Source organism: Sinocyclocheilus anshuiensis, unplaced genomic scaffold (genome assembly GCF_001515605.1).
Source record: "Sinocyclocheilus anshuiensis isolate Anshui unplaced genomic scaffold, SAMN03320099.WGS_v1.1 scaffold1099, whole genome shotgun sequence".
In the NCBI taxonomy this organism is placed as follows: domain Eukaryota; kingdom Metazoa; phylum Chordata; class Actinopteri; order Cypriniformes; family Cyprinidae; genus Sinocyclocheilus; species Sinocyclocheilus anshuiensis.
In genome coordinates this window covers 555,147-579,843 of record NW_015546105.1, presented here as the reverse complement: position 1 = coordinate 579,843, position 24,697 = coordinate 555,147, and the positions used below count along the sequence as shown (strand labels likewise).

The 24,697-nt window shown below is 36.0% G+C and overlaps 1 protein-coding gene across 2 annotated transcripts in view; it reads left to right on the top strand.

The window, feature by feature from the left end:
• Window positions 1-24,697, top strand: part of tub (TUB bipartite transcription factor) — a 99,659-nt gene that overhangs the window by 64,255 nt on the left and 10,707 nt on the right. Inside the window, exons 1-4 of one of the 2 annotated variants that reach the window (XM_016502343.1) lie at window positions 1,488-1,920; window positions 10,337-10,388; window positions 16,358-16,520; window positions 19,405-19,539. In XM_016502343.1, the coding sequence (XP_016357829.1) occupies window positions 1,883-1,920; window positions 10,337-10,388; window positions 16,358-16,520; window positions 19,405-19,539 (388 nt within the window). In that variant the 5' untranslated portion in view covers window positions 1,488-1,882. Of the gene's footprint in view, window positions 1-1,487; window positions 1,921-10,336; window positions 10,389-16,357; window positions 16,521-19,404; window positions 19,540-24,697 lie in introns of those variants that run through there. The other variant, XM_016502342.1, reaches the window with a different exon arrangement.

The window sequence follows — 24,697 nt, the reverse complement described above, 5'->3', positions numbered from 1 at the left end:
AAAATATAGGCTATAAACATTCTAAAATATATGTTTACCTTTTAGGCAAATTGCATAAATTAGAATAGTGATGTCTCAAAACGCATTTATAGTCTGTATCTCATATTTTCCTAACGTGTTGTAGGCTACCCTTAAAACTGCATTAAACATGGTGTCACGTGGATGGAAATATGCATGGAAATGATATGCAGATGACGTTATGCATATTAAAACTAGGCGTTGTAAGCTCCATATATGGCTATTTCGGGGAGGAGACGGGGTGGAGATTCATGTACGCACAATCTTCCGCTGAGTGGGTATTACAAATGGAATTTTGTGCAGGTTCTGGCGTACGCATGGCTTTATAAATCTGAAAACTTTTGTACGTATGCAAAATCTAGCTTTTGTGAGTACACACACATTTAGGATGAAATCTACGTTAAGTTTTATACATGAGACCCCAGATCTTTTGCCAGTTAGTCAAAGGTGCTATTACATGAGACTTGTTTAATGCATGGTTCTTTCCTAAAGTAATGTGCTGTAGTTTTACTTGTTTTCTTGCTGTTTTCTGCTTATATTATGATTCATTTAACTGGCAAAAACAGCACACACACAAAGCACCAAGAGCATTTTACTGGTTAAGGAAGAGTATGTGCCTGAGCCATGCACTAAATCAACATGACTAAGTGTGACACTAAGAAAGATGAGGGAGTCCAGAGGAGAGGTGAGGAAGCTGATATACATTAAAACAGAATATACTTCAGGCTGCATGAGGATATTACAGAGAAACACGACGGCGTACAGGAGTGCGTTTGAGACAAATACAGAAGGGCATATAATTTAAAACCATACAGGAAGCTGAATAACATTGTTTTTCATTTAGAATGAAAATTCAAATGAATTAAAATTAGCATAAATTATTACAAACTGCTGCAGAAGTCATGCATCATTCTTGAATTCTGAATTGAATGTTGAATGAATCAAATTCAATGATTTTGGCATTAAAATACAACAACCACAATGGTGATGAGTTCATTTACCTTTGTTCTCATGGCAGCTAATGAAGGCGGTGTGATAATGCTGATATTAAAATATGTATATGAAGTCAGATCCTCATTTAGCTGAGTGAAGTACCAGAGGGACCAAAAAAAAAAAAAAGAGGAAAGCCAATAAACAAAGAAAAAATAATATGCTGAGTTTGGATTTAGCATGTTAAATCAAAGACAACTACAACTGTGCTGCTCTGTCCCATGTTAATGAGCCCAGTGCTGAATGAAGGGATGAATAAATCATGGCTCAGAAAACGCATTTGAGGCTCCCGCTTTTCAGAGCCTCATGTGTATCTGTGTGTGTGTGTGTTGATGGATCAGCAGAGCATCGCGACGAACATCAAAGCAGCTAGACAAAAGGGATTCACTCTTATATGTTCTCCCCTTCTTAGGACTGCATGTAACGTTATAATGACAGTGGTCTGAAAGAGAGAGAGCGAGCGTAAGGGTGAGAGAGAGAAGGGAGGGAAGGAGGCAGTCGGTACAAAGCACAGTGAGTGAAAGCCACAGTACAAAGAGCAGCGTATAAGACGATGACGAGAGACACACAGTGAAGGTGAATGGAAGAATAAAACACGAGGGATTGTGAACAAACAGAAAAAAAAACAGCACATGTCGAGGGAACTGGAGTCACACTGAGGCAGCTGAGTCTGGCTCACAATGAAAAGGATCCATTGCAGACTGCAGGCAGGAGCTGTGTGAATGGAAGAGACTGTAGATCTGTAGATAGCGGAGACAGAAGTGCAGGGAATGGTTGGGCTGCATGGGCTCTGTTGTTGGCATCGTTGCTACTGTCCTACTCTGCTGCTGCTACCCTTACCCCTGCGCTCTGAACCTGTTCAGCACGTACAGATATGAGCTCCAAACACTCATCTGACTGGATCCCTTACAGGTACATCTGTTTGTTGGTGAGAGAGTGAGCATGTGTGTTTGGTTGGAGAGGATAGGTGTCTTTGATGGGGGAAATAGGATGATGAATGTATAATGAGTGGCTCGCTGACAGGGCTGCAAAGGTGATTCTCTCGTCCTTGTCTTTTATCTGTTGTACTCTCATGTTTCTCATGCTGCTAGTTGAGTGCTCAGAGCTAGTTTGTGAGTGTCTGGTTGTGTAGTTGCTGCTGAGGTTTTGTTTATATCAGCTGATCTGAAAATTAAATCTATTACAGGGCTCAGCAATAAATATGGCCCTTCCTGAGCCAGTTGACGTAACTGTCACTGCTGCATTGTCACTATACCTTGTCTGTCAATGTTATGGCTCTATTTATGTTGTTTGTGTTTTTTGTTTGTGTTTTTATGCTTTGAGAACTTTTAGAACTATAACTGGCTACCATAGATGAGATTTTTCAAAGATATATTTATAATTTGTGAGTTCCCAACTTTCCTAACTAAAAAAAAAAACAACCATACACAAAAAAAAAAAAGCATTTCAATCATGCATATGTAAAACATGAGTTACAATGGGTAATGTTGCAGTAATGTTTATTGCACTACATTTATTCTGATTTATTTAATAATAATTAAGGCTGCTGCATTTATTTGATCAAAAATACAGTAAAACAGTTATATTGTGAAATTAAATATTAAATATTATTACAAATAATGTTGTAAGTCTTATTAAAATTTTACAATTTTAAAAATATGTTTTCATATATTTTAAAATATAGTAGTTTATTCCTGTGATGGCAAAGCCGAACTTTCAGTCGCAGTCATCATTGTCACATGATCCTTTATAAATCCGTAAAGCTGTTTTGCTTAATATTTTTGCAGAAACCGTGTTTTTTTTTTCAGTATTCTTTGAGTAGATAGTTCAAAAGAACAGCATTTATTTTGTAACACTGTAAATGTCTTCGTCACTTTTTGTCAAATAAATGTATCCTTGCCGAATAAAAGTATAAATTTATAAAAAAAAAAATTCTGACCCCAAACTTTTGAATGCTATCTATCTATCTATCTATCTATCTATCTATCTATCTATCTCTCTATCTATCTATCTATCTATCTATCTATCGAGCCTCACATATTACAGATACAACCGTTTTTGTATATTGATTTCCTGGTGAATTTTTTTTGCTGATTTGCTTTGTGACACTTCTTGATGAAATTGTCAAAATTTACAAGTAATAGAGTCTTTCCCTAATATAACCCAAGCTCATATCTCATAATAAATTTTTTTCAGAATGCTCTGCATATTTTGCTTTATATTTTTAATAACTTGTAATTTAGGTGTGGTATGATCAGTGATTATGAGTGTAAATAGTAATATAGCCTAGGGGTGTGCGATATATATCGTCTGCGATAATATCGTAACTGTTGTTTTAACGATGTACGATTTGACATTATCGAGTATTTTGCAAAAACCATTCAAAACATCCCTACAGAGCGCACGCATACATTACGTGAAGTCTAGACTAGTGCGTGAGCGCATTTAGTGTGTTTTCTTTCACTGCATGATTCAGTCTATTAAAATGCATTTAGAATGATCACAAATTCAAGACATGATGGCAGAAAATTTATATATTTATACCACTTCATATAGTTATTCAATTTCACACGAAGAGTGCCGTTTGATTACAAATGTGACATTGAATTCAATAAACAATAAGTTAATTAAGAGACTTACGTTTTAGACACCATATTGCTTGTTTTTGCTCTATTTCGCCAACAAAAATCATCCCGAATACAGCCACAGCGCTGTTTTGTGTCTCTGAGCAACATGACGGTGTTTCGTTCTTGAATGAATCAACCGTTTAAATGATTCGGTTCAATCGCAATGACTCACTTATTAACAGCGATTTGCTGCCACCTGTTGGCGGTTTTAATTTCACATGTCGGCTTTTTCTTTTTTTTTAATAGATTTTTTTCATGTTTTAAATCATTTCAAATATCAGTATTCAACGTTTTATGTTTAATATATCAAAACATTATTTATGCATTTGCAATTGCAGGTTAAATGCATTCATGTCTTGCATTAAACAAAATACATGTGTGTAAATACATCTAAATGCCACTTCAGATGCAGCTTCTGTTGATTTAATTTGCTTGGTAACAGCCCAAATGTCTTATTATTCTAATTCCCTGATTAAATGTAAGAATCTGACATTTTATAAAGGTAAAAATGCCCATAAAATGTAAAAATCAGTTTAAACTTATTGGAAAAGATTAATTTCTATCAGTATGAACTGACCACCACACAGAATATGAAGAATATTAAAAACATTATGAGTCAGCTGTCTTCGGCAGTCCTTAAGTTACCAGCACAATAACACACTCAGCAAAATATCGTCTAATTATCGTCATCGATAAAATCCCAGAAAATATCGAGATATTATTTTTTGTCAATATCGCACACCCCTAATATAGCCATGCTTTTGATTTATGTTTACTGTTGGAGGCATGTCTGTTGCTGCTTCTTATAGGAGCCTCATTGCCATGGCTGTACTGCCTCTGCTCTCTCATTGGCTCTTGGTTGCTATAAGTTACAAGCCCACTTTCCTCCACTCTTTCTTTGGAAGATTACATCAGGGAGCACTTGCTGCTTGTTGCAAAGAGCTAAAGGTACCGCTCGACCTACCCTGGAGGGTCTAAGACGGTCTCTAGAGGAGTGTGTTTTTATTGTGAAGATCTGCCCTCTCCCACACCCCAGTTTCTTGTGTGTGAGGTCTGTGATTGTGACCTGAATGGATCGGAGAAATCTAACGAGCTTTGGCACTTGAGGAGCTCAAGGGAACCGTAATGGAAAGAGAAGCATACATGAGTCATTTGTTTTAAATAAACCTGTAGAAAATAAAATCATAAAGTATATCTCTCACTTGTTTGTTGTAGTCAGTAGTGGGATTAAAAGGAGGGTGATTTGAACCTTTAGAAAATTCTTCCATAATTTACTATAATTTTCTGTTGTTCAAAACCTGTAAGTCCTTTTTCTGCAGAACAGAAAATAATATTTTTAATGAAAGCAATGCAGTCCAATGTTATCACTGGGATCCAAATATCATCTTTAGTGTCCCACAGAAAACAGAAAGTCATGCAGCTTTGGAATGTCATGAGGGTGTGTAAATAATGACATCATCTGCATTTTTGGGAGAATATGCCTAGTAGGACAATAGTAATCACACATGTGCCTCCTTGAGAGATCTCAACATCTCAAACCGTTCTATCTATCTATAGTTCTTTGCTAACATACTGAAATCTGCAATTAATCATCCAATAACTCCATCAAGTTTCCTTGGGCATGAAAGAGCAACCTATGAGCAATAGCTTTTTTTCTCTGGAATGTTCTTTGTTTGTCACTAGTGTTTCTTAAGGTTTATAAAAGTATTTTGATAGATGTTTTTCTATAACACTGCTGATCAATCTTTTGTATTTAGTTAGGAATGGGACAGAGATTTGCCTTGCAAAAGGCTGATCTCATAGATAAAACACTACATCTTACATATTGTACACTAGAGCTGTGGTTGAACAGTTGAATTACTCATATGTGAATTTCAGGCAATGATTTCCATCCAAAAAGAAAGTAGGTCAATAATTAGAGAAGCAGCAGTAGGGTGATTTTCAATTAAGTGTCTTGCTTTCAGGCAGACTGGTAATGCAGCAAGATCTGGATCTCTGCCTTTGTGATGGTAGTCAATATTCTTATGTTTGACACCCCCTACATTACTTAGTCTAAAGGACTAGGGAAACAAACGGCAGTGAGCACAGGCAGCGAATGTGTCCTTCTCTAATGTCTCCCTCAGTCAGCAGAGCCCTTGGGCCCTTCATGGCTTTTTTTCCTGGTGTGATGAGCATCTCCTCCCCTGCAGATGGGGCTTGCTATGTAAAATGTATTGAGTTTAGAGATCACACTGGCGTAGCTCATGTTGCCTTAGCTGGACCTTCTGCATCACAAACACTAATTTCACAGCCTTGGCTAGTTTATTAGAGAGCCAGTGTGCTCTGGTAGGTCACAGACCTACAAAAACACACACACATACACAGAGCTCGCTGGGGGTTAAGGGCCTTGTTATTCACAAACATGGAAAGATAAGTACCATTGCCTGCTTTCCATTTGAACATTATGTACTAGTGTGCACGTACATAAACGCATGTTGTTTTTTATACTGCCACAGTCTGTCAGAATCTTGGCCTGATCAGTCAAATGTCCTCTAAATAAAAAAAAAAGGTTACACATTTAAGTATAGGGACCAATTCTCACTATTAACTAGTTGCTTATTAGCATGCCTATTATTAACATATTGGCTGTTTATTAGTATTTATAAAGCACATATTCTGCATGACCATATTCTACATCCCTATTCCTATCCAATACCTAGACTTAACAACTACCTTACTAACTATTAATAAGCAGCAAATTAGGAGTTTATTGAGTCAAAAATCATAGTTAATAGTTTGTTAATTGTGAGAATTAGACCTTAAAATAAAGTGTGACCAAAAAAAAAGGTAAATTAGTAAGCAAATATGTAAATTCTGATGTTAAACTCTGAGAAAAGTTTGAATCCAGTGTTTGAATCTTTTTAAAAAATGTTTTTTATTCTGTGATGGAAACTGGCTTCCATAATAGATAGATGGATAGTTTCAAGTTTGCTTTTTTTCCACAGTCAAAAATGTCCTTGGATACACTGAAAAAATGTTCAAAAAACAGTTTGAGGCAATTTTCCAGAGTCTTGATCCATGTAGAGTTTCTGTTTTGCAGTTGTTTCCCGTGACACTCAGTGAATTGCAGCAGATAGTTGTGAAAAGACAGAATCAAAATAAGAGTCCCATTGCAGGCGGAAAGCACTGAGAAAGAAAGATGTGGCGCTAAGAAAAAAAATACTTGCATAACTCTATAGAAATTCTTTAAAGCTATCTCGAAAGTGTGACTGACCTTTATTCTTAAACTGTGTAGCAGAGTAGTGTAAAGAAATACACAATCATCCCTACTGCTTAAAGGGGAAAAAAGTATTCTGTTATCACTTACTCTCAAAATATTTTTTTCTCCATGCAATATAAAAGAAGCAAAAGAAAAGTGAACTTAATTTAAGATCTATTCTCTAAAAACAGGCCTTGTCTGATGTCTTATGCAATTTTACTTCTTGAGTTAATTTAGATAATCTTTTTTTAAAGATATTTTTGCTGGAATACAAAACAAAAATGAGTATTATTTTGTAGAGAATGCTTTCAATGCTTGAACATTCTTGTGGGTCATAGCTTGTTTTGTTTTGTTTTTAAACAAAATATTTACTGTTTCTTTCTGTAGTGCATTGTATTTGTTTTGATGAGAATTAGCAGTTAAAAGTACTGCATGCAAATCAAGAAATGTTATTTTCTAATTTCATTACACACACATACATACACACACACACACACACACACATGTTGTGTTTCCATGTTTTATGGGGACATTCCATAGGCGTAATGGTTTTTATACTGTACAAACTGTATGTGCTATTGCCCTACACCAACCCTACACCTAAACCTACCCCTCACAGGAAACTTTGTGCATTTTTACTTTCTCAAAAAAACTCATTCTGTATGATTTATAAGCTTGTTTCCTCATGGGGACCTCGAAAATGTCCCCAGAGGTCAAAATTTACTGGTATTACTATCCTTGTGGGGACATTTGGTCCCCATAACTTGATAAATACCAGGTACACACACACACACACACACACAATGACACACAAAGTGAATTGTCACTGTCATCAGTGAAGCTTGATGGTGAGGGAGAGAAATTCTACCGCACATTGCAGGCAGCTGTCAGAACATATCAATTTATCTCTCATCCCTTGTTGACCCTCATTAAATCCGCTCTGTTTATGTCATTATCTGACAGTCTGATGGGAACTGACACCCTTGACTGCTAACATTAGGCACTATGCTTTGTGCGTGTGTGCATATATGTATTTTAGCTTTAGAAGGGAGTTCATGAATGTGTGCAAATAAGCATGACTATTTCTGTATCTCGAGGTTTGAGTAAGTGTGTGAGTTACCAGAATAGGTGTCAGTATTTCTGAATGAGTGTGTGTTCGTGGGCATGTATCTTCGTGCCCATGTGCATGTGTGATAAAAATGGTGTCAGTGTTGGCAGTCCATAGAGAGTGAGATTTCTCAGGTTTAAATAGAAAAGTAGAGACTCTAAGTTCTTTGCAGCTAGGCACTGGAATATCCATCCGAGCGAGAGAGGAAGAAAGACACTAGTATAATCCTCCTGAAAAGACAAGCTTAGAGCAACATGAATTTCCGTGTTGATCCAGACTTGTTAGTACTGGTTTGGTTATGAAAAATGTTATAACTGTACGTCTGTCTTTCTCTCTGTTCGCCTGTCTTTTAGTGCTGCACGATTAATCGTTAAAAGATCATGATACTGACCATGCAATCTTATTCCTAAATGATAATGATTCAGCTATGTCTATTACGCTTGTTTCACATGGCAAGCAACAGTGTTAACATATTTTGTTGCTGTTCATGTTGATGAATGAGGGTTGGCCGTCACACTTCTGATGTGAACACTCATTCATTAATATGGGCAGCAACACACGCTGCTCACACTCCGCTGTCACTTGCGATTGTGAAACTGGCAAAGACTTATCTATCAACTGTAGGGATAATGTAAGTATACCTTTGAAAGTTGGATCATCACAATGCAACATTCAAATTTGCGTTCGCTTTACCGCTGATCCGGAGAGAGCAGCAAACAAGAAACAAGTCTTGATGAATGAGACATGTCATTAGTTACTCCTGCATACAAATAATGTTTTCAATTATTTTGTTCAAATTTATATATATATACACCCCTAATATATATATATATACAGTATATACCCCATATATATATATACATATACATATATATATATATATATATTAGGGGTGTCCCCGACTAAGGATTCTCATAGTCGAATCGGAATTTTCGAATCTTGCCGATATTCGACTGATAGTCAAATCATATGTTATGGGGGCGGGGCAAAATACATCACCAAGAGTCAAGTCAGACATTCGACAGTCGTTAATTAATTAACGTTAATTAATTAACAATTACGTTAACACAGAGGGACATGTGTAACGGACGCCTCGCAGATACAAACGGGGTAAATATCTATGTGAAATCAGACATTTGAGCACCCCCATATAGCCAAAATGGCATGATCATAACACCCCACAAATATTCGACTGTGAGATTGGTAGTCGAATCAGGCTCCTCCTATCGAAACATCGAATCTTCGACTATTCGGGGTCACCCCTAATCTATCTATCTATCTATCTATCTATCTGTCTGTCTGTCTTTTTATCGTTCTATCTATTGTTCTGTCTGCCATTTTATTTGTCTAAATACCTATAAAAATGAGAGTGTATGATTAGCATGTTTGTTTGTGTTTATAATGTCATCAAGGAAATGAGTAAATGCCCGTGGTGTTCTGAACCGCTGTAAAACTTTTTTAATGATTTCTTTATTGTCTAATGACATCCAGAGGGGAGCCAAATCAACATGGATAGCAAAGATAACAGAATTCTTGATTTCTTTACAGTATTTGTAACTGGGCATCTCTATACCCGGGTTGATTGTGAAATATGTTCCTATCAAATGTTAAAACCAGCACCCTGGTTGTGCTGTACAGATTATACAGCACAAATCCTTTTCCACACCACCCTTGATCTGTCACACTTCTTCTCTCCGCATGACCCACCACAGCCACAGAGGAAGCCCTCCATTGCCATTTAATTAACACAGCTTTTGGTTCAACAATAACAGGCAGCAGAAATGCATAAGGAGGTCTGGAGTGAATGTGTCATTGCTGATTAAAGAGAATGAGAGGAGGGACAGGCAGAGCACAAAAGCCTCACCAAAGACCTCCCTCCTCACAGGACCTGAAAGAGCACAATGAGTCATAGGCAAGATCAACACAGCAGCGCTGTCTGTGTCATGTAAAAAATGATGTTCATACGTACTATTTATATACTGTTCTGCCTATATTTTAGGTTTAATGACTAGTAAATAAAGAGCGACTGGTGTGATTCGTTTATATGATAATACCGGAGTTGCTTTTTCAATAATGTATGAGCTAAGATATGCTGAATACTGATGTCATATCCTGTGCAGCAGAGGTTTTAGTGGAAAGCATGAACAGTAAGGAATTGCATCTGTAAAGAGCACCTTTTGTTAAATCATTGATAGGTTACATTTTTCTTTTACTGTATGCTTCTCTTGACACTGGACCATCTTTGTATACACAAAAGGACCTCTAGTAAGTTTCATCTCTGTTGGCGCTACTCTCACTGTGGCACATCTTTTTTTGTGAGGTTTTCCCATTAATCTTGTTTTTGTCCTCCTGCAGCACCTTGGATGATGAGGGCACGAACCTACGACAACAGAAGCTGGACAGACAGGTAAGTCTTCCTTTGGTTTCTTTTCAGCACTGTGTACAGAAGGCTCTGCTCAAAGGAAATGAGATAAATTCAAAAAGAATGAACAAAAGGAAAACAGGTAGAAACAGATCAATGAGAGAGAAACCGTTTATTGAGGAGTCACGTCACGGAAACATATTCTCAAGACAGTTTAAAGAAAATGGCTTTGATAAGATTCCATATGCCAGCAGTCCCTTTGCCTTACGTTATGTGCTGTTACTTCAATAGACTTGCCCCAGATAGCTTTGAAAACTTATGCCAAGATTGATTCAGTTAGCCAGACTCGTTCCTCTGTGGTCTTCATTAGCCTTGTGGTTTGCATTTGGTATGCTGATAATCCTTTGTTATTTAACACACTAGACTCTAAGAACAGCAGATGGGTTCCTTGGAAAACTTCACAAAGTTTTTGGACAGTCCATGTTAGTTACTCTGTGAGTTAGTTATTCTTTGCCAGAAGCATATCATTTTTCTCAAATTTCTTTAGAAGGGCTTTTTAGACAAAATGTGGCTTTAGGCATAATGTACAGACAGTTTGAATTAAACCCTGACCAGGAGCAGTGCAAAACACTGAAGGAATGTAGGAATTTAGGAAGTTTTTTTTTGTTTGTTTTTTGATGTGACTAGCTGACTGTACAATATCCTGCTCTTTACAAATAAATAAATACTTGGACATAAAATTTTCATACAAGTTGAAAGTATTTAAATATATTTTTTGTAGATTTGCTTGAACCTTAAACTAAGAAAAATAGTCCATTACAGCATGCAGTTTAAAACAGTCAACCTAGCAACAAGATGGACACTGCAACAATACTACAAATTATTTTATTTTATTAATGATCTGAATTATTATTAAGCTGCTTTGTATAGACTAGTTAGCTAACATATTTAGCTGTGCCTTCCACTGTGTTGACTTCTTTATCTGTGTCTCACATTGGTTTATTGTTTTTCCAACCATAGTTGTTGTTTTCTTGCTTAGCTTTATACTCACCACCTACAATACAATTCAAAAGTTTGGGGTTGGAACACTTTTTTTTAAATGTTTTTGAAAGACGTCTTTTTTATTTATATCAAAAGTACAATATGGTTACATTTTTTACAATTTAAAATAACTTTTATATTTTAATATATGTTAACATGTCATTTGTTTCTATAATGGCAAAGCCAAAACCCTAACACAAATGGCAAAAGTCATTTTTACTACACTGAGGAGCAAGCCATTTTTTTTCTTTCAGAAATTGAATTTCATAATTTAACATGATTATTATGAGATGTAGTTCATAATTCAACATGATTAGAAATTAATCTTGAAATACTAGTGACATCCAGTAAAATAATTGCAAGTAGCAGTATCAAGATCAGGGTATCTGGGGTATTCATACAGATTTAGTTGGTTTGCTTTCAAATTTCAGACAGATATAAAAAGATTTAGTGACGTATTCTCAAAGTATCAGAACTACAAAGCTGGGACAGATTTAGGGTGTTAGAGGAGACAGAAAGAGCATCCGCCTCAGCCTTGAAGCCTTTTTTCAGAGAAAACTGACAGCACAGAATTTTTAGTCTGTCAAAGTCCTTCCTCTCTTCAGCTGTCCAAAAGGTCTAGAGGTGGGCTGTAGATGGGAGATAGGATTTTAATGAGCTGCGAACATTAGGAACGCAAACCTTCGTGTTCCTTGCCTCTGCAGTGGGGGAGTTTGGAGGATATCTCCTCGAGGGTGCTTTGCATCTGTTTGTCTGCTGTTGTGTTGTAAACACCAGAGGTTTCTGCAGCTGGATAGGGAGACACACATAATGTGCTCCAAATCTCGACTCAAGCCAATAGGTTTAGCCCACAGCACTCGGCTGCTCTTTAATGAACCTCCCACACTCTTCACAAGACCATGAGAACAAATTACCATCTTTATTGCCTGTCTGCTTTGCATAATAACCTTGAAGGAGCCAAGCCTGAAATTGTTGAGCATCACCTCAACCAGCCTCTTTGTGCTCTCTATGGCCTCAGGAGTCTTTGACCACTGCATTTCAATGAATTTTAAGGTGCTGCATGAGCGCATATTCCGAGCAATCTCTTTCAATGATACTGAAAATGTTATGGTTTATTTGGCAGCACTGTTTAGCATCAGCTCTGAGAACAGTGGAGAGCACAGACGGCGAACATGTTTAGGCAATGTGTTCGCAGATAAACAACTTTTTATTAGAACATCAATATGGAGATCTGTGCGCACTGCACAAAGGCATGTTTCCCCAAGCTACAAGGTTCCGCCAATAGAACGAGCTTTGTATAGAAGCCCCTGGGGGAGATGCAATCTTGTACGAACATGAAGCATTATTAAAAACACAGGAATTCAGTGTCTCTGCGTAAGGATGACACATTTTAGAGCCAAACCAAATCACAGGATTCAAATCAAAGGATTTTCGCTTTTGTTTTAATGCTATCTCTATGATATTATGAAAAGAAGACTGTGTATATACACATATTGCACAAATCTGTTTGATTCCGATTCACAACCTCTGGATTTGATTTGATTCTGATTTTGGATATATATAAGGTACAGTGCATGTCAATTTTTCTTTAAAGGGGTCATATGATGCGATAAAAATTTTTCCTTTCTCTTTGGAGTGTTACAAGCTCTTGGTGCATAAAGAAGATCTGTAAAGTTGCATATGCACTAATCCACAAATTACTTAAGTTATTCGGTTTATAAACGTGCCTGACACTCCCTCTGACGCGAAATAAACCAATATCCCGAGTTATTCAGTTACTCCTAACAGTACATTGACTGAACTGCTAAAAGAGAACCGATGATGGGATGATCCACAACGCACTGGATAGCTGGCCAATCAGAGCACACCTCGCTTTTTTAGAACGATGAGCTTTGTAAAAATCGACGTGTTTCAGAAAGACGGGGCATAGAGGAGAAACAATAATGTACATTATATGGAAAATAATGTTTTTTTTTTAACCTTAAACCACATAAACACATTGCATTACACCATTACACCATCTCTCATTACTGTGCATTACTATAGTGTTAAAGGTTAAGATGAACCAAATTCATGGCTATTTATTTATTTTTAGATATAATGATCAACACTCAAATAAAACAAGAGTTGTGTTCAATAGTTTAAATTGCATATAATCCAGTTTTATGTAAACTTTTTAAGGATATAATTGTTTCAACATTCTACAATGTACATTTAAACTCATTTTCACTCATTTATATTCAAACATAGCTACACTGTGAAGTATTTTCCAAAGTTGCAAATAAAACAATTATTGGGGTAGTAGTACATTTTACAAGAAAATTCTTTCAGTCTTTACTTCAAAATTTCGTGTTTAATTCACATTTATTATTATTTGCAATTTCTTTGTGAAATTTACTGCCAATTTCTGAGTGAAATGTTTCTACACTGATTTTTTTCCAGTATACAATAAATAAGACATCACTAACAAGTAAAAATATAATGAATATTTAATATAGGGTTTTTATTTATCAAACCTCTCCTCTCTCTTGTTTTTTCTAGTTTACTAATGAGCATTAGACATTGAATGGCTTTCCTAAAGGTAAAACCTTTTATTGTTTTGGTGATATTTATTGAATATCACACACAAAGCACAAAGCTTAGTCAGGGGTATGTGGCCCTAAGCACGTGGTCCCTGGGGGTCCCCCTTGGTAGAAATTGCATTCCGCAAGGGCCCTATGCAATTGCGTGATGCCTAAACACGCTACTGAGTTTAGTGTGATTATTGGATGGGAGACATGCTGCAAATAATGTTTAGTAAAGTTTTGTTCATGCGTCATCAGAAAACAGCACAGACAAAAATAACATTATTGTAATTTAGAAAATCTATATTGGTTCATCAAAATGAAGATTGATTAAAATTGATTCATTGATATTGTTAACCCAGCACTAATGAAAATTAAAAAAAGGCTTAATATATGGATTTTTTATAGCAGCTACTGGTGTTTTTCTGCTTGCATAATCTGTGGTAATAGGTTCCTTTCTCTCTTAAAGATTTTCCATTTGCACACCCACCAGCTAGCACAGGGGAGGGTGTTTTTCTGCCTGACTGGACAGACCTGCTGCTGGTCTCAAGCCCACTATACGCACAAGGATTCCTTTAATGTTTAATAGACTCCAGCACTGGGATCTCCCCAGAACTCTTGGCTATAGCTGTACATAATGTCAGGTTGCTGCGAAAGTGAAGAATGTTGTGTGGGGAAACCTATGCTGGGATGAACATGCAGTCATGTGTGAAGGGAAGGCATGTTGTAATGGCTGGTTTTAGCTCTAGGACATTGAAAGTTTTATGAAGAAGCGACACAGTCTGTGCGTTCCAAGTGGTTCTTTATGTGACTCCGTTCCATTGTTGTTGAAACTCAAACGTTTCCAAGGTTTAAACATTATTTCAGTGCTTTTTTTCTAACTTTGTTACTTATTCTTTTCATTGATGGACCTCATTCATTGATGGAGAGGAGAACCACTGCTTAAAATATGTTTTTACTTTGTGAAGAATTTCATGTCTTCATTAGAGCAAATGTCTAAGAGTGACTTGTCAGACTACTTGAGGTCAGTTAGACCTCATCAGAGATTTGTCAAGGTTAAATTATAGAATGGAAATCTCTTCAGTGCTGTGAGTCGTAGAGCTTTGGTTGAGCGGTTGAGAAAGATAACTTGTTTAGTTGTCTTAGCCCTTTTTAGATATATGTTAATGTTTTTGAAAGAAGTCTCCTGCTCACTGAGGCTGCATTTATTTGACCAAAAATACAGTTAAACAGTAATATTGTGAATTAATACAATTTGAAATAACTTCTATTTTAATATATGTTACATTTATTCCTGTTATGGCAAAGCAAAGTTTTCAGCAGCCATTTCTCCAGTATTCAGAGTCACATGATCCTTCAGAAATCATTTTAATATGCTGATTTGGTTTCTTAAGAAACATTTCTTCTAATTATCATTGTTAAAAACCCGTTGTGCTGCATAATATTCAGTGTTGAGTAGAAAGTTCAAAAGAACAGCATTTATTTGAAATAGAAATCTTTTGTCACATTATAACTGTCTTTACTGTCATCTTTGATCAATTTAATGGTTGTGTGTGTGGTGTAGGTTTTTGTCATATATATGCAACTAATCCATCTTTTATTCATATATTTTGCATATAATGGATATTCAAATTAATTACTGTAATGCAGAATATTATGACTTACATAAAGAGAAATAGAGAATAGCAAAATTAATTACACAAGCATTCAGTATATGATTATTATTAAGATTTCTTTAGCTTATCAGTTGTTTAGGTTTTCAGAAAATGCTGCAGATGCTTTTCACATCCGTGCACAGCAGTATCCTTCTGCGATTAAGTTTTTGATATTGAAAGAAATGTATTATTTATATAGAAAGATTACAACAGAATGCATCCCTGAGGTTAAAACTTACAGTGCATCCTGTCCTCATCTCTAGCTCTATTTTTTTTGCAAATAATCTCTTTAGAAGATGCATATAAACTGTGGCAGAAGCACAGAAGTACAGAAGCTTTGCCATGTACAATGAAGAATGTTCATTAATAAAAATACTTGCTGTAATACTGCAGTAATTTTGGGCAGCGTTTTGTTACGTCTTGGGGATGCTTTTTTTTTTTTTTTTGTCGGGCAAGATGGGATTTAAACTGCAACTACTAGAGGCAGTTCTCTCAGAAATAAATATATTTTGTGCCAGTTACTTGTTCCCACATTTCACTTTAGTATTTCTTTCATGTCAGACGTATGCTTAAAGGAAAAACAGATGAAGTTACGTGTAGTCATTGATTGATTTTCTCTTCACACTGTGCCATGTAGCACAAGTACTGTAAATCTCAAAGCTGTTTTTCAATACTATACTGTAATGTTTGGCTGTACACTGACTCCACACTAACGATCACGTGTATGTGTCTGTTAATGTGTGTCTGTTTGTAGCGAGCTTTATTGGAACAGAAGCAGAAAAAGAAACGTCAGGAGCCCCTGATGGTGCAGTCTAATCTGGACGGGCGCTCTCGAGTGCGCAGGACCCGGCAGTCAGAAGAACAGGCTCCCCTTGTGGAGAGCTACCTCAGCGGCAACAGCAGCACCATTTACCACGGTACAAAAAAAAAAAAACTCTCTCATAATATTTCAAATAACCATAATGCCACAGAGACTCAAGGGTCACGTTCACTCTTGAGGGCATGGGACGTTATTCCAAGCTGGCATTACGCTGACATGCCAATATCGACCCAAGCTGCTCAAACAGAGTGGTTCACAAAGGCCGGTGATTGAAAATGGAAATGCTTGTTTGCTGATTGTTCGGCAAACAATGCTGCCATTCTTCGCACTGCCAGCAGTACTGGCTTGAGTTACACTATTGATCTCTGTCCCAGACTGCTCAGTGCTAGATAAACTCTTCCTACAATGTCAATGCAGACCTCAATCATCTACAGTGGGTACGGAAAGTATTCAGACCCCCTTCAATTTTTCACTCTTTGTTATATTGCAGCCATTTGCTAAAATCATTTAAGTTATTTTTTTTTCCTCATTAATGTACACACAGCACCCCATATTGACAGAAAAACACAGAATTGTTGACATTTTTGCAGATTTATTAAAAAAGAAAAACTGAAATATCACATGGTCCTAAGTATTCAGACCCTTTGCTGTGACACTCATATATTTAACTCAGGTGCTGTCCATTTCTTCTGATCATCCTTGAGATGGTTCTACACCTTCATTATAACAAAGAGTGAAAAATTGAAGGGGGTCTGAATACTTTCCGTACCCACTGTATATTAAAATATTTGCTAGTGTCAGGGGTCTTTCCTCTGAGCTATAAGAAGCCTTTTCTTTATTTTGGCCGACTTGTGAGCAAACATTATTTTTAGCCGTTCATGCTGCATTGTCATGCCATGTTTCTGTTTGGCATTATAGCTACCTTGTTTGTATTACATACCTTGTTAGTTTAAAGCCTTTTGCACCAGTCTTATTTTACTATTATTTATATAATATTAATGTAGTGTTTAATATTTTGAATTAGCTTCTAATTCTAATATTATTTTCTTATATTATCAGTTTTAGTTTAAGATTTGTCATTTTTATGAGAACTTAAACTTTTGTTTTATTTCAGTTAGCTGTCAAGGCTTTTTATTTCAGCTTTATTTTAATTACTGGAAACTATTTTTAATAGTTTTTTTTTGTTTTAGTTAACACTAACAGCACTGCTGTGCAAACTGTAAGCAGTCTTTGAATGCTTATTATGACATGCCGATTAATTTGATGAAGTTCTGACTGTGTCAGAAATGTAGGGTCACATTCCTGCAGTGTGACCGATCCTACGACCTCCGAAGAATCCGTAGAAGTTTTTCCTTAGTTTTTTACAAGCTGAGGGACATGTTACATTTTTTCAGTTTTCACGATGCCACACATTCTGTCGATAGAGTTTAACTGGTATTGAAACCAGAACATTCCCGTAAATTATCATTCAGTTGATGCTGATCATTTGACACCCGTGCTGTGGGACTGTTATATTTCTCACAGGCTTGTGTCATTATTAAAGATAGGAATGTCTGTTGATACTAACGGTATACAGTATTATGAATAATTTACAGTGTTTCCCTCAGTGTTGTGCTGTCTCATCAAAGAGTGAGCACCTTTGGCGCTCATCCTGCATGAGCTTTAGTGAATTGTAACTGTAGTTGATTATGCTGTGCATATTATTTCCTTCTTTGTACATTTGTGTTTGTCAGCCCTATTGGATGATATGAAGTGGCATGTATACCTCATAAGGTGCATTTGCACAGAATATTTTGCTGCACAACGGGGCATACAGTAAATGCATTTACACAAAAATCAGAATTGCAGAAGCGATGTTATTGCATAAAATGATAATTGAAATATGAAATTATAAATACAAATCTGAAATTATTATTAAATTTATTAAAATGTCATAATTTGGTCATATCCAGTTCCATGAAAGCTCAATTACAGGCCTTTGTGTAATTATCAGGTTTGGCAATTTGTGTGAATGAGACAATAATAATACAATATAATTTATAATTTAATGATATAATAATCAGGCAGTATTATTGATCAACTTTCTCACGCTTTATGACTATAATCTTGGAAAAAACGACACCTTCCTTCAGTGTTTGCTTGAACATTTCTTTACATGATTGTGTTTTAATTGTGGATTTTATTTAACTTATTAAGCTTTAATAATGATTAGGCCCTATCATTTAAATGACAACAACAACGTTTAAGGGTTTCATTGCATCTTTATGCAGAATTTGGGACAGATACAGAGCCTGAACAGAGCAGCTTTTACTCACCTGTGAATTGACGCCTTCAGTCTCTCAAAGCATGAGTAACAAAAAGTAACTTCATTGTTTAACTCTGCGTCACTCTCTCTTTTCAAAACTAGCAAGTCAATGTCTCTGTGGTTTCTTTCCATAACTAAACCATTGATCACCTTTCTCTCATTCTGACAGGCTTGTCTCTTTATGCCTTTCAGTGGTAGTGATGTACTGTAGCTATTGACAAGCTTCTAACTGACAGTGATATGCACTTTCATGAGTGCATAGACTCAGATGAATCCTCCCAGATCTGTTGCTTGAAGGAAGCTCAGCAGTTCACGCCCTTGAAGGACAGTTAAAAGAAGCAGACTGTGAGAGGGAATGAATTGTGCCTCAAAGCTTTGATTTCACAGTTGTTCTGACAGCCACTGAATCCCCTTCAATTAAAATTGCATCCAGGGGTGTACGGGAGCAGTGGAATATTTTTTATTATTATTATTATTTTTTGTGCTTGTAGCCATCTTCTGTGTGTAAGCTTTGTTTCTGCTTTGTGTCTTTGCTAACTCTCTTTCTTCTCCTCATATACTTTAACCCATTTCTTTATTTTCTTTTTTCCCCCTTTTTTGTGTTTTATTTATTTATTGTATTCTCTCACACTATCTTCTCTGCTCCTGCTGGCTCATCCTGCACCTCCTCGTTTAGTACAAGAAGCGGAACAGGAAGAAGTTAAAGCCGTAGCAGAGGTTCAGGCCCCTCGCTCGGCTAAAAAAACCAAGCCGCCTACCTCCACTCCTCAGACTGGCAGCGCCAAGAAGGAGAAAAAGGGCAAGCACAAAGGTCAGCTGAGCAGCCTGTTAACCATCAGGCCCAGCATGTGCACGAAAAGCTGTGTGTGTGTGTTTGTGTCTGTGTGTGTAAAGGACATTTGTGCCATCCAGTGATTCATTTTGTGTCATGATCAGCGTTACCTGTGCTGTACAGAAGAAAAGATTGAGGATGCTCACATGCATTACAACAACATGCAGAAATATTTGTTTGTTCCTTTATGAATGTACTCTACTGTCCAAAAGTTCAGGGTCAGTAAGATTTATTTATTTATTGAAAGTTTTTTTTTATTTGGCAAAATAATTAATTTGATTAAAAGTGACAGTAAAGACTACAGTGTTACAAAAACAAATTACAGGTGCATCTCAATAAATTAGAATGTCGTGGAAAAGTTCATTTATTTCAGTAATTCAACTCAAATTGTGAAACTCGTGTATTAAAATGTCACCATATTCTAATTTGTTGAGATAGTGAATTGGTGGGTTTTTGTTAAATGTGAGCGTACACAATTAAAATAACCAAAGACTTAAACTACTTCAGTCTGTGTGCATTGAATTTATGTAATACACAAGTTTCACAATTTGAGTTGAATTACTGAAATAAATGAACTTTTCCACGACATTCTAATTTATTGAGATGCGCCTGTATATTTCAAATAAATGCTGTTCTTTTGAACTTTGTTCATCAAAGAATCCTAAAAAAATCATGGTTTCATGATTTCAACTAAAATATTAAGCAGCATTATTAATATTAAGATTGATTTCATGATTTATGATAATAAGGAATGTTTCCTGAACACCAAATCAGTATATTCGAATAATTTCTGTGACACTGAAGACTGGAATAATGACTACTGAAAATGAAGCATTGTCCTTACAGGAATAAATAGCATTTTAAAATTTAATAAAATAGAAAACAAATATTTAAAATTGTAACAATTTTTATTACAATATTTACTCTATTTTTGATAAAAATAAATGCATCCTTGTTGAGCATAAAAGACTTCTTTCAACGTGTTTAAACAGTAGTGTTTTTTTTTTTCATGGTTTTCACATTGATTTCAAAACTGCCTTGTTGCCATGCACATAAAGTATATGTGTCTTACCATGCAAGACAACAATGTCAGTTAGTATTTTTATTCTGTTGAGGAAAATTCTGTCATTGTTTACTCACCCTCATGTCATTCCAAATCTGTATGACTGTATTATGACTGTATGACTGTATTTCTTATGTAAAACACAAAATAAATTTTGGAAAATACCTCCCCCCAAAACAAAAGAGTTAAAATAGCAAATAACTCAATATGGCTTTATATATCAATAGATACCAATGCATTTTCCTCTGAATACTCAAAGAATGCCTTGCAACTCTTTTGTATTGTTCACAATGATGTGTTGGAAAATTTACAATCAGTTATAAATCTCAGAGCACCATGGCACAAAGCATCCAAGGATGCAAGAAGATAAGAGGGAGCATGCTGATACACTACATCCCCATAATCGAGAACTGGTAGAAAAAAAAAACGGACACTAATTTCTTCCTCCCATTGAATGAAAAGCACAACATATTTCACACAACCAAAATGCAATGTGTTATCAATAATAATACCCAGGTATTTGTACTCTAACACTGAAGTAATTTGGCTCCCCTGAGAAGTCAGAAGAACAATAGAGTTTTCAACATTTAAAACTTTCAACACTTCAAATCACAGAACCTGTGTTGGATAATATCTGTCTGTAAAAAAGCCACAGATTGTTGCTTAGAGGGGGCTAAACAATAAACTATAGTATCATCTGCATAAAAATGGAACCTTGCATTATCAATATTAAAATAAAGGCAGTTTATATATATATATACTGAATAATAACTGCCCCAATATAGATCCTTGTGGGACTCCCTTAACAACCTCCAGAGGATCTGACTGAACACCTTCCATTTGTACACATTGGGAGCTTAGATATAGGTCTATAGTTATCCATTAAAGAAGGATCACCCCATTTTGACAGAGGAACTACAAATGCTGATTTACAGATCTTAGGGATCGTATTAGTTAATAATGAAAGATTAAACAGATACGTCAGTGGAAGAGAAATAAAACCAGGCACTAGTTTTAAAAAGCAACGGGGCAACATGATCAGGACCTAGCGATTTATTCACATCTAGTTATTTTAAAGCAGAACAAACATCGGAAATAGTAATTTGTTGAAAAGCGAACTCTCTTGTCCATTGATTACGTTCAGCTTCAACAAATTCTAAATTTGAATTTATATAATTATTTGTTTGAAAAAAAAAAAAACCTGAAGCAATAAAATGACTATTAAAACGATTAAGCATTTGCCTTTTATCTACAATGTTGGTAGAATCTGTCATTATATAAGGGGGAAGCTCTGTGATTGTTTTGTTACCAGGTAGAAACTTAATATTTCTCCATATATGATCTTTTGTGTTCAACAGAAGGAAAAAAGTCATACAGGTTTAGAACATAAAGTTAATTTGCTTTCAAATTGGAAAAAAGTAAACCAATAAAAAGCACATAATTTCAGTCAAACAGGAGCTATAGTAATTTGCCATCTCTCATGTGGTGTGTTTGCTTAAACTACCACAGCTATATACAATCTTCTCATGTCTTACTGTTCTCCGTACTGTTTTTGTATATAATTTCCCCTCATCTAAATCCATTTCCCTGTGAGAGTGTGTTGAGGATTTTCACCACTTTCTCTGTCAATGACAGCGTGGCACATGGCATTAATTAACGTGCCTCTGGAGAGGAACCAAACTGTTGTTCTACTGCCAATTTTTTCTCAAGGAATAACGAAATCCCCTCTAATACTCCTTATAAGAGCATCCGCTGTCCGCCTGCCAAGAGCAGTGCCGAGTTGACCTACTGCAGCCTTCATCAATACATGACACAAATTTTCATGAAATAGACAAATAGATGCATGGGCTCAATTCATCAAGCGGTGGCAGTAGTGATGCTTTTAGCTCAACGTCAGCACCAATATGACTCACACAAGGGAACATTTGGATTTCTTGGGGGCGAAAACATTTATTTTTTGCTTTTCATTTGCAAAAACTAGCTTACAGTACAATAAAAGACTAAAGTTGAGTTTATTAAAGTGCTGCAGGGATGACGTACTTTCGTAGACCAACCCAAAAACCTGGAAATAGCCATTGACAAAAAGCCATTATGATTTTCCATTTCCTTTTGGATTATTGCCTAAAATGATCTGTGAACAACAAAGGTTTATAGTTCTTAAACATTTTGTTCAAGATAATCTTCACAAATGAACACAACTTTTATGAATTTTGAAGTCTAAATACAATCACCAAAAGTTAACTGTACAGCATCACCCACTATGATTCTCTTTCAATATTTATTTAAAATCTACAAGTTTGAGTTAGAATGGCTCACACGACCTAGAGTATAAACACAATGAGGCTGTATAAGCAAACTAGTTAGTTGATTTTCTAAGTAGGTAGTTCAAATAAGATCTAAGTAAGTAGTTTTCCTGTTCTGGGTGATCACATTAATGCCCCCACCAACCTCTGTAGTCCCAATTAGCCACTTGTTTGTAACCACCTTTCTCAAGACAAGTAAAAACTTTTCTTTTTAAATCACTAGTGGTGTTATCTTGAATAAAATGTGCAAAGCTTGTGTTAGCCTCATGTATTGACTTCAGGACAATGGAACAGGAAGTGCAAAAAAAATTATTTCTGGGTTCTAGGACTTATTCCTGCAGCACTATAATGTGAGAAGTGAACCTACTGTAAGCACTTCCTGTAAACATACATATTTTTGGTAGTTTTGACTTTACCAAGCTAGGTTTGAAGGCTGCTTTTTTTAGTTTTACACAGTGGCGGTTCTACATTGAATTACACCTTGGGCGAGAAACACAAAATTCTGCACAAACAGTTATATTTTATTATAACAACATAAGTGAAAGAGAAAATTATATTTCTCAATTGCACAAATCCTTCATTAGAACATTTGAAAAACACACTTAAGAGAATCCAGTTATTTAACTATTGCAATTACAACAGGAAACACACTTTTTAAGGTGCACAATCTCCCCCTCCAACATTGCCAAAAGACAATGAACACAATTCTGCACAAAATATGACAGTATAAGTTATCAGAACTTAAATAAATATACACTATATACATAAATGTGCCAAAAAAGATATACAATCAGATATATAAAAAAATGTAACCAGAGCAGAGAGCAACAATAATATAAAATATTAAGAATAATATACAAATAAAATATAGATTAAATATTCTAAATAGTACAACCCCTTCATCACACAAATGTGAAAACACACTAAAGAGAATCTAATTATTACACTATTGCACTAAGAACAGAAAACACAAACTAAAACTAAAACCTGACCTTTCTGGCCTTCCTTGATGCAAAATCAATTTAAGTCCGGATGTCCTCTACAGTGGACATGTATGAAATCAATGCCCTGTTCTGTAACAGAAAGTCATTTTTTGATTTGAAACCCCATAACGTTTTGACATAACGTCTGAGATGTTGGTTTATGAAATACAATTTGAAAAGTAGTCCGATTTAAATTATAATTACACAGATTTGAAAATTCCGTTGGCTAATTACAGGGCCTAACGTTCCCCCGCTGCTCTATACAGTGGATCCCCCCCCCCCGTCCGTTCCATTTGGGAGAGACCCAGAGGTGAACTGTCCCCCACGCCATGCCAATTTGCCAATTCCCCACACAGTGAAATGATAGATAATAGAAAACTGCTTCGCAGCGGCGGCGCAGAGGATTATTTTTATTTTTTTTAACTGCTCGTGCCGCCCCCCATGTATCATGAAAAAATGCCGCCCCAGGCGGCTGCCCGGTTCACCCATGCCAAAAACCGCTACTGGTTTTATAAATTAGATTTTACATACACAACATTTATCTGGAAACGGGTATGGATGTGGTTTGGAAGAAGAAAAAAGACTGCAAAAAAACTGAAAGGATTTGAGCCAGATATGCCTAAAAAAAGAAACCCTTTTTTTTTTTGCTGCATGTCTGAACACAGCTATTTAGTCACCTATTCTTCTTTTATTATGGTGCTGCTAGTCGTCTTCTGAGACTGCGACAACAGAACCATCATTATGCATCATAGCAAAAAGACTGTACTCCAGGAGGATAGCCCATCATT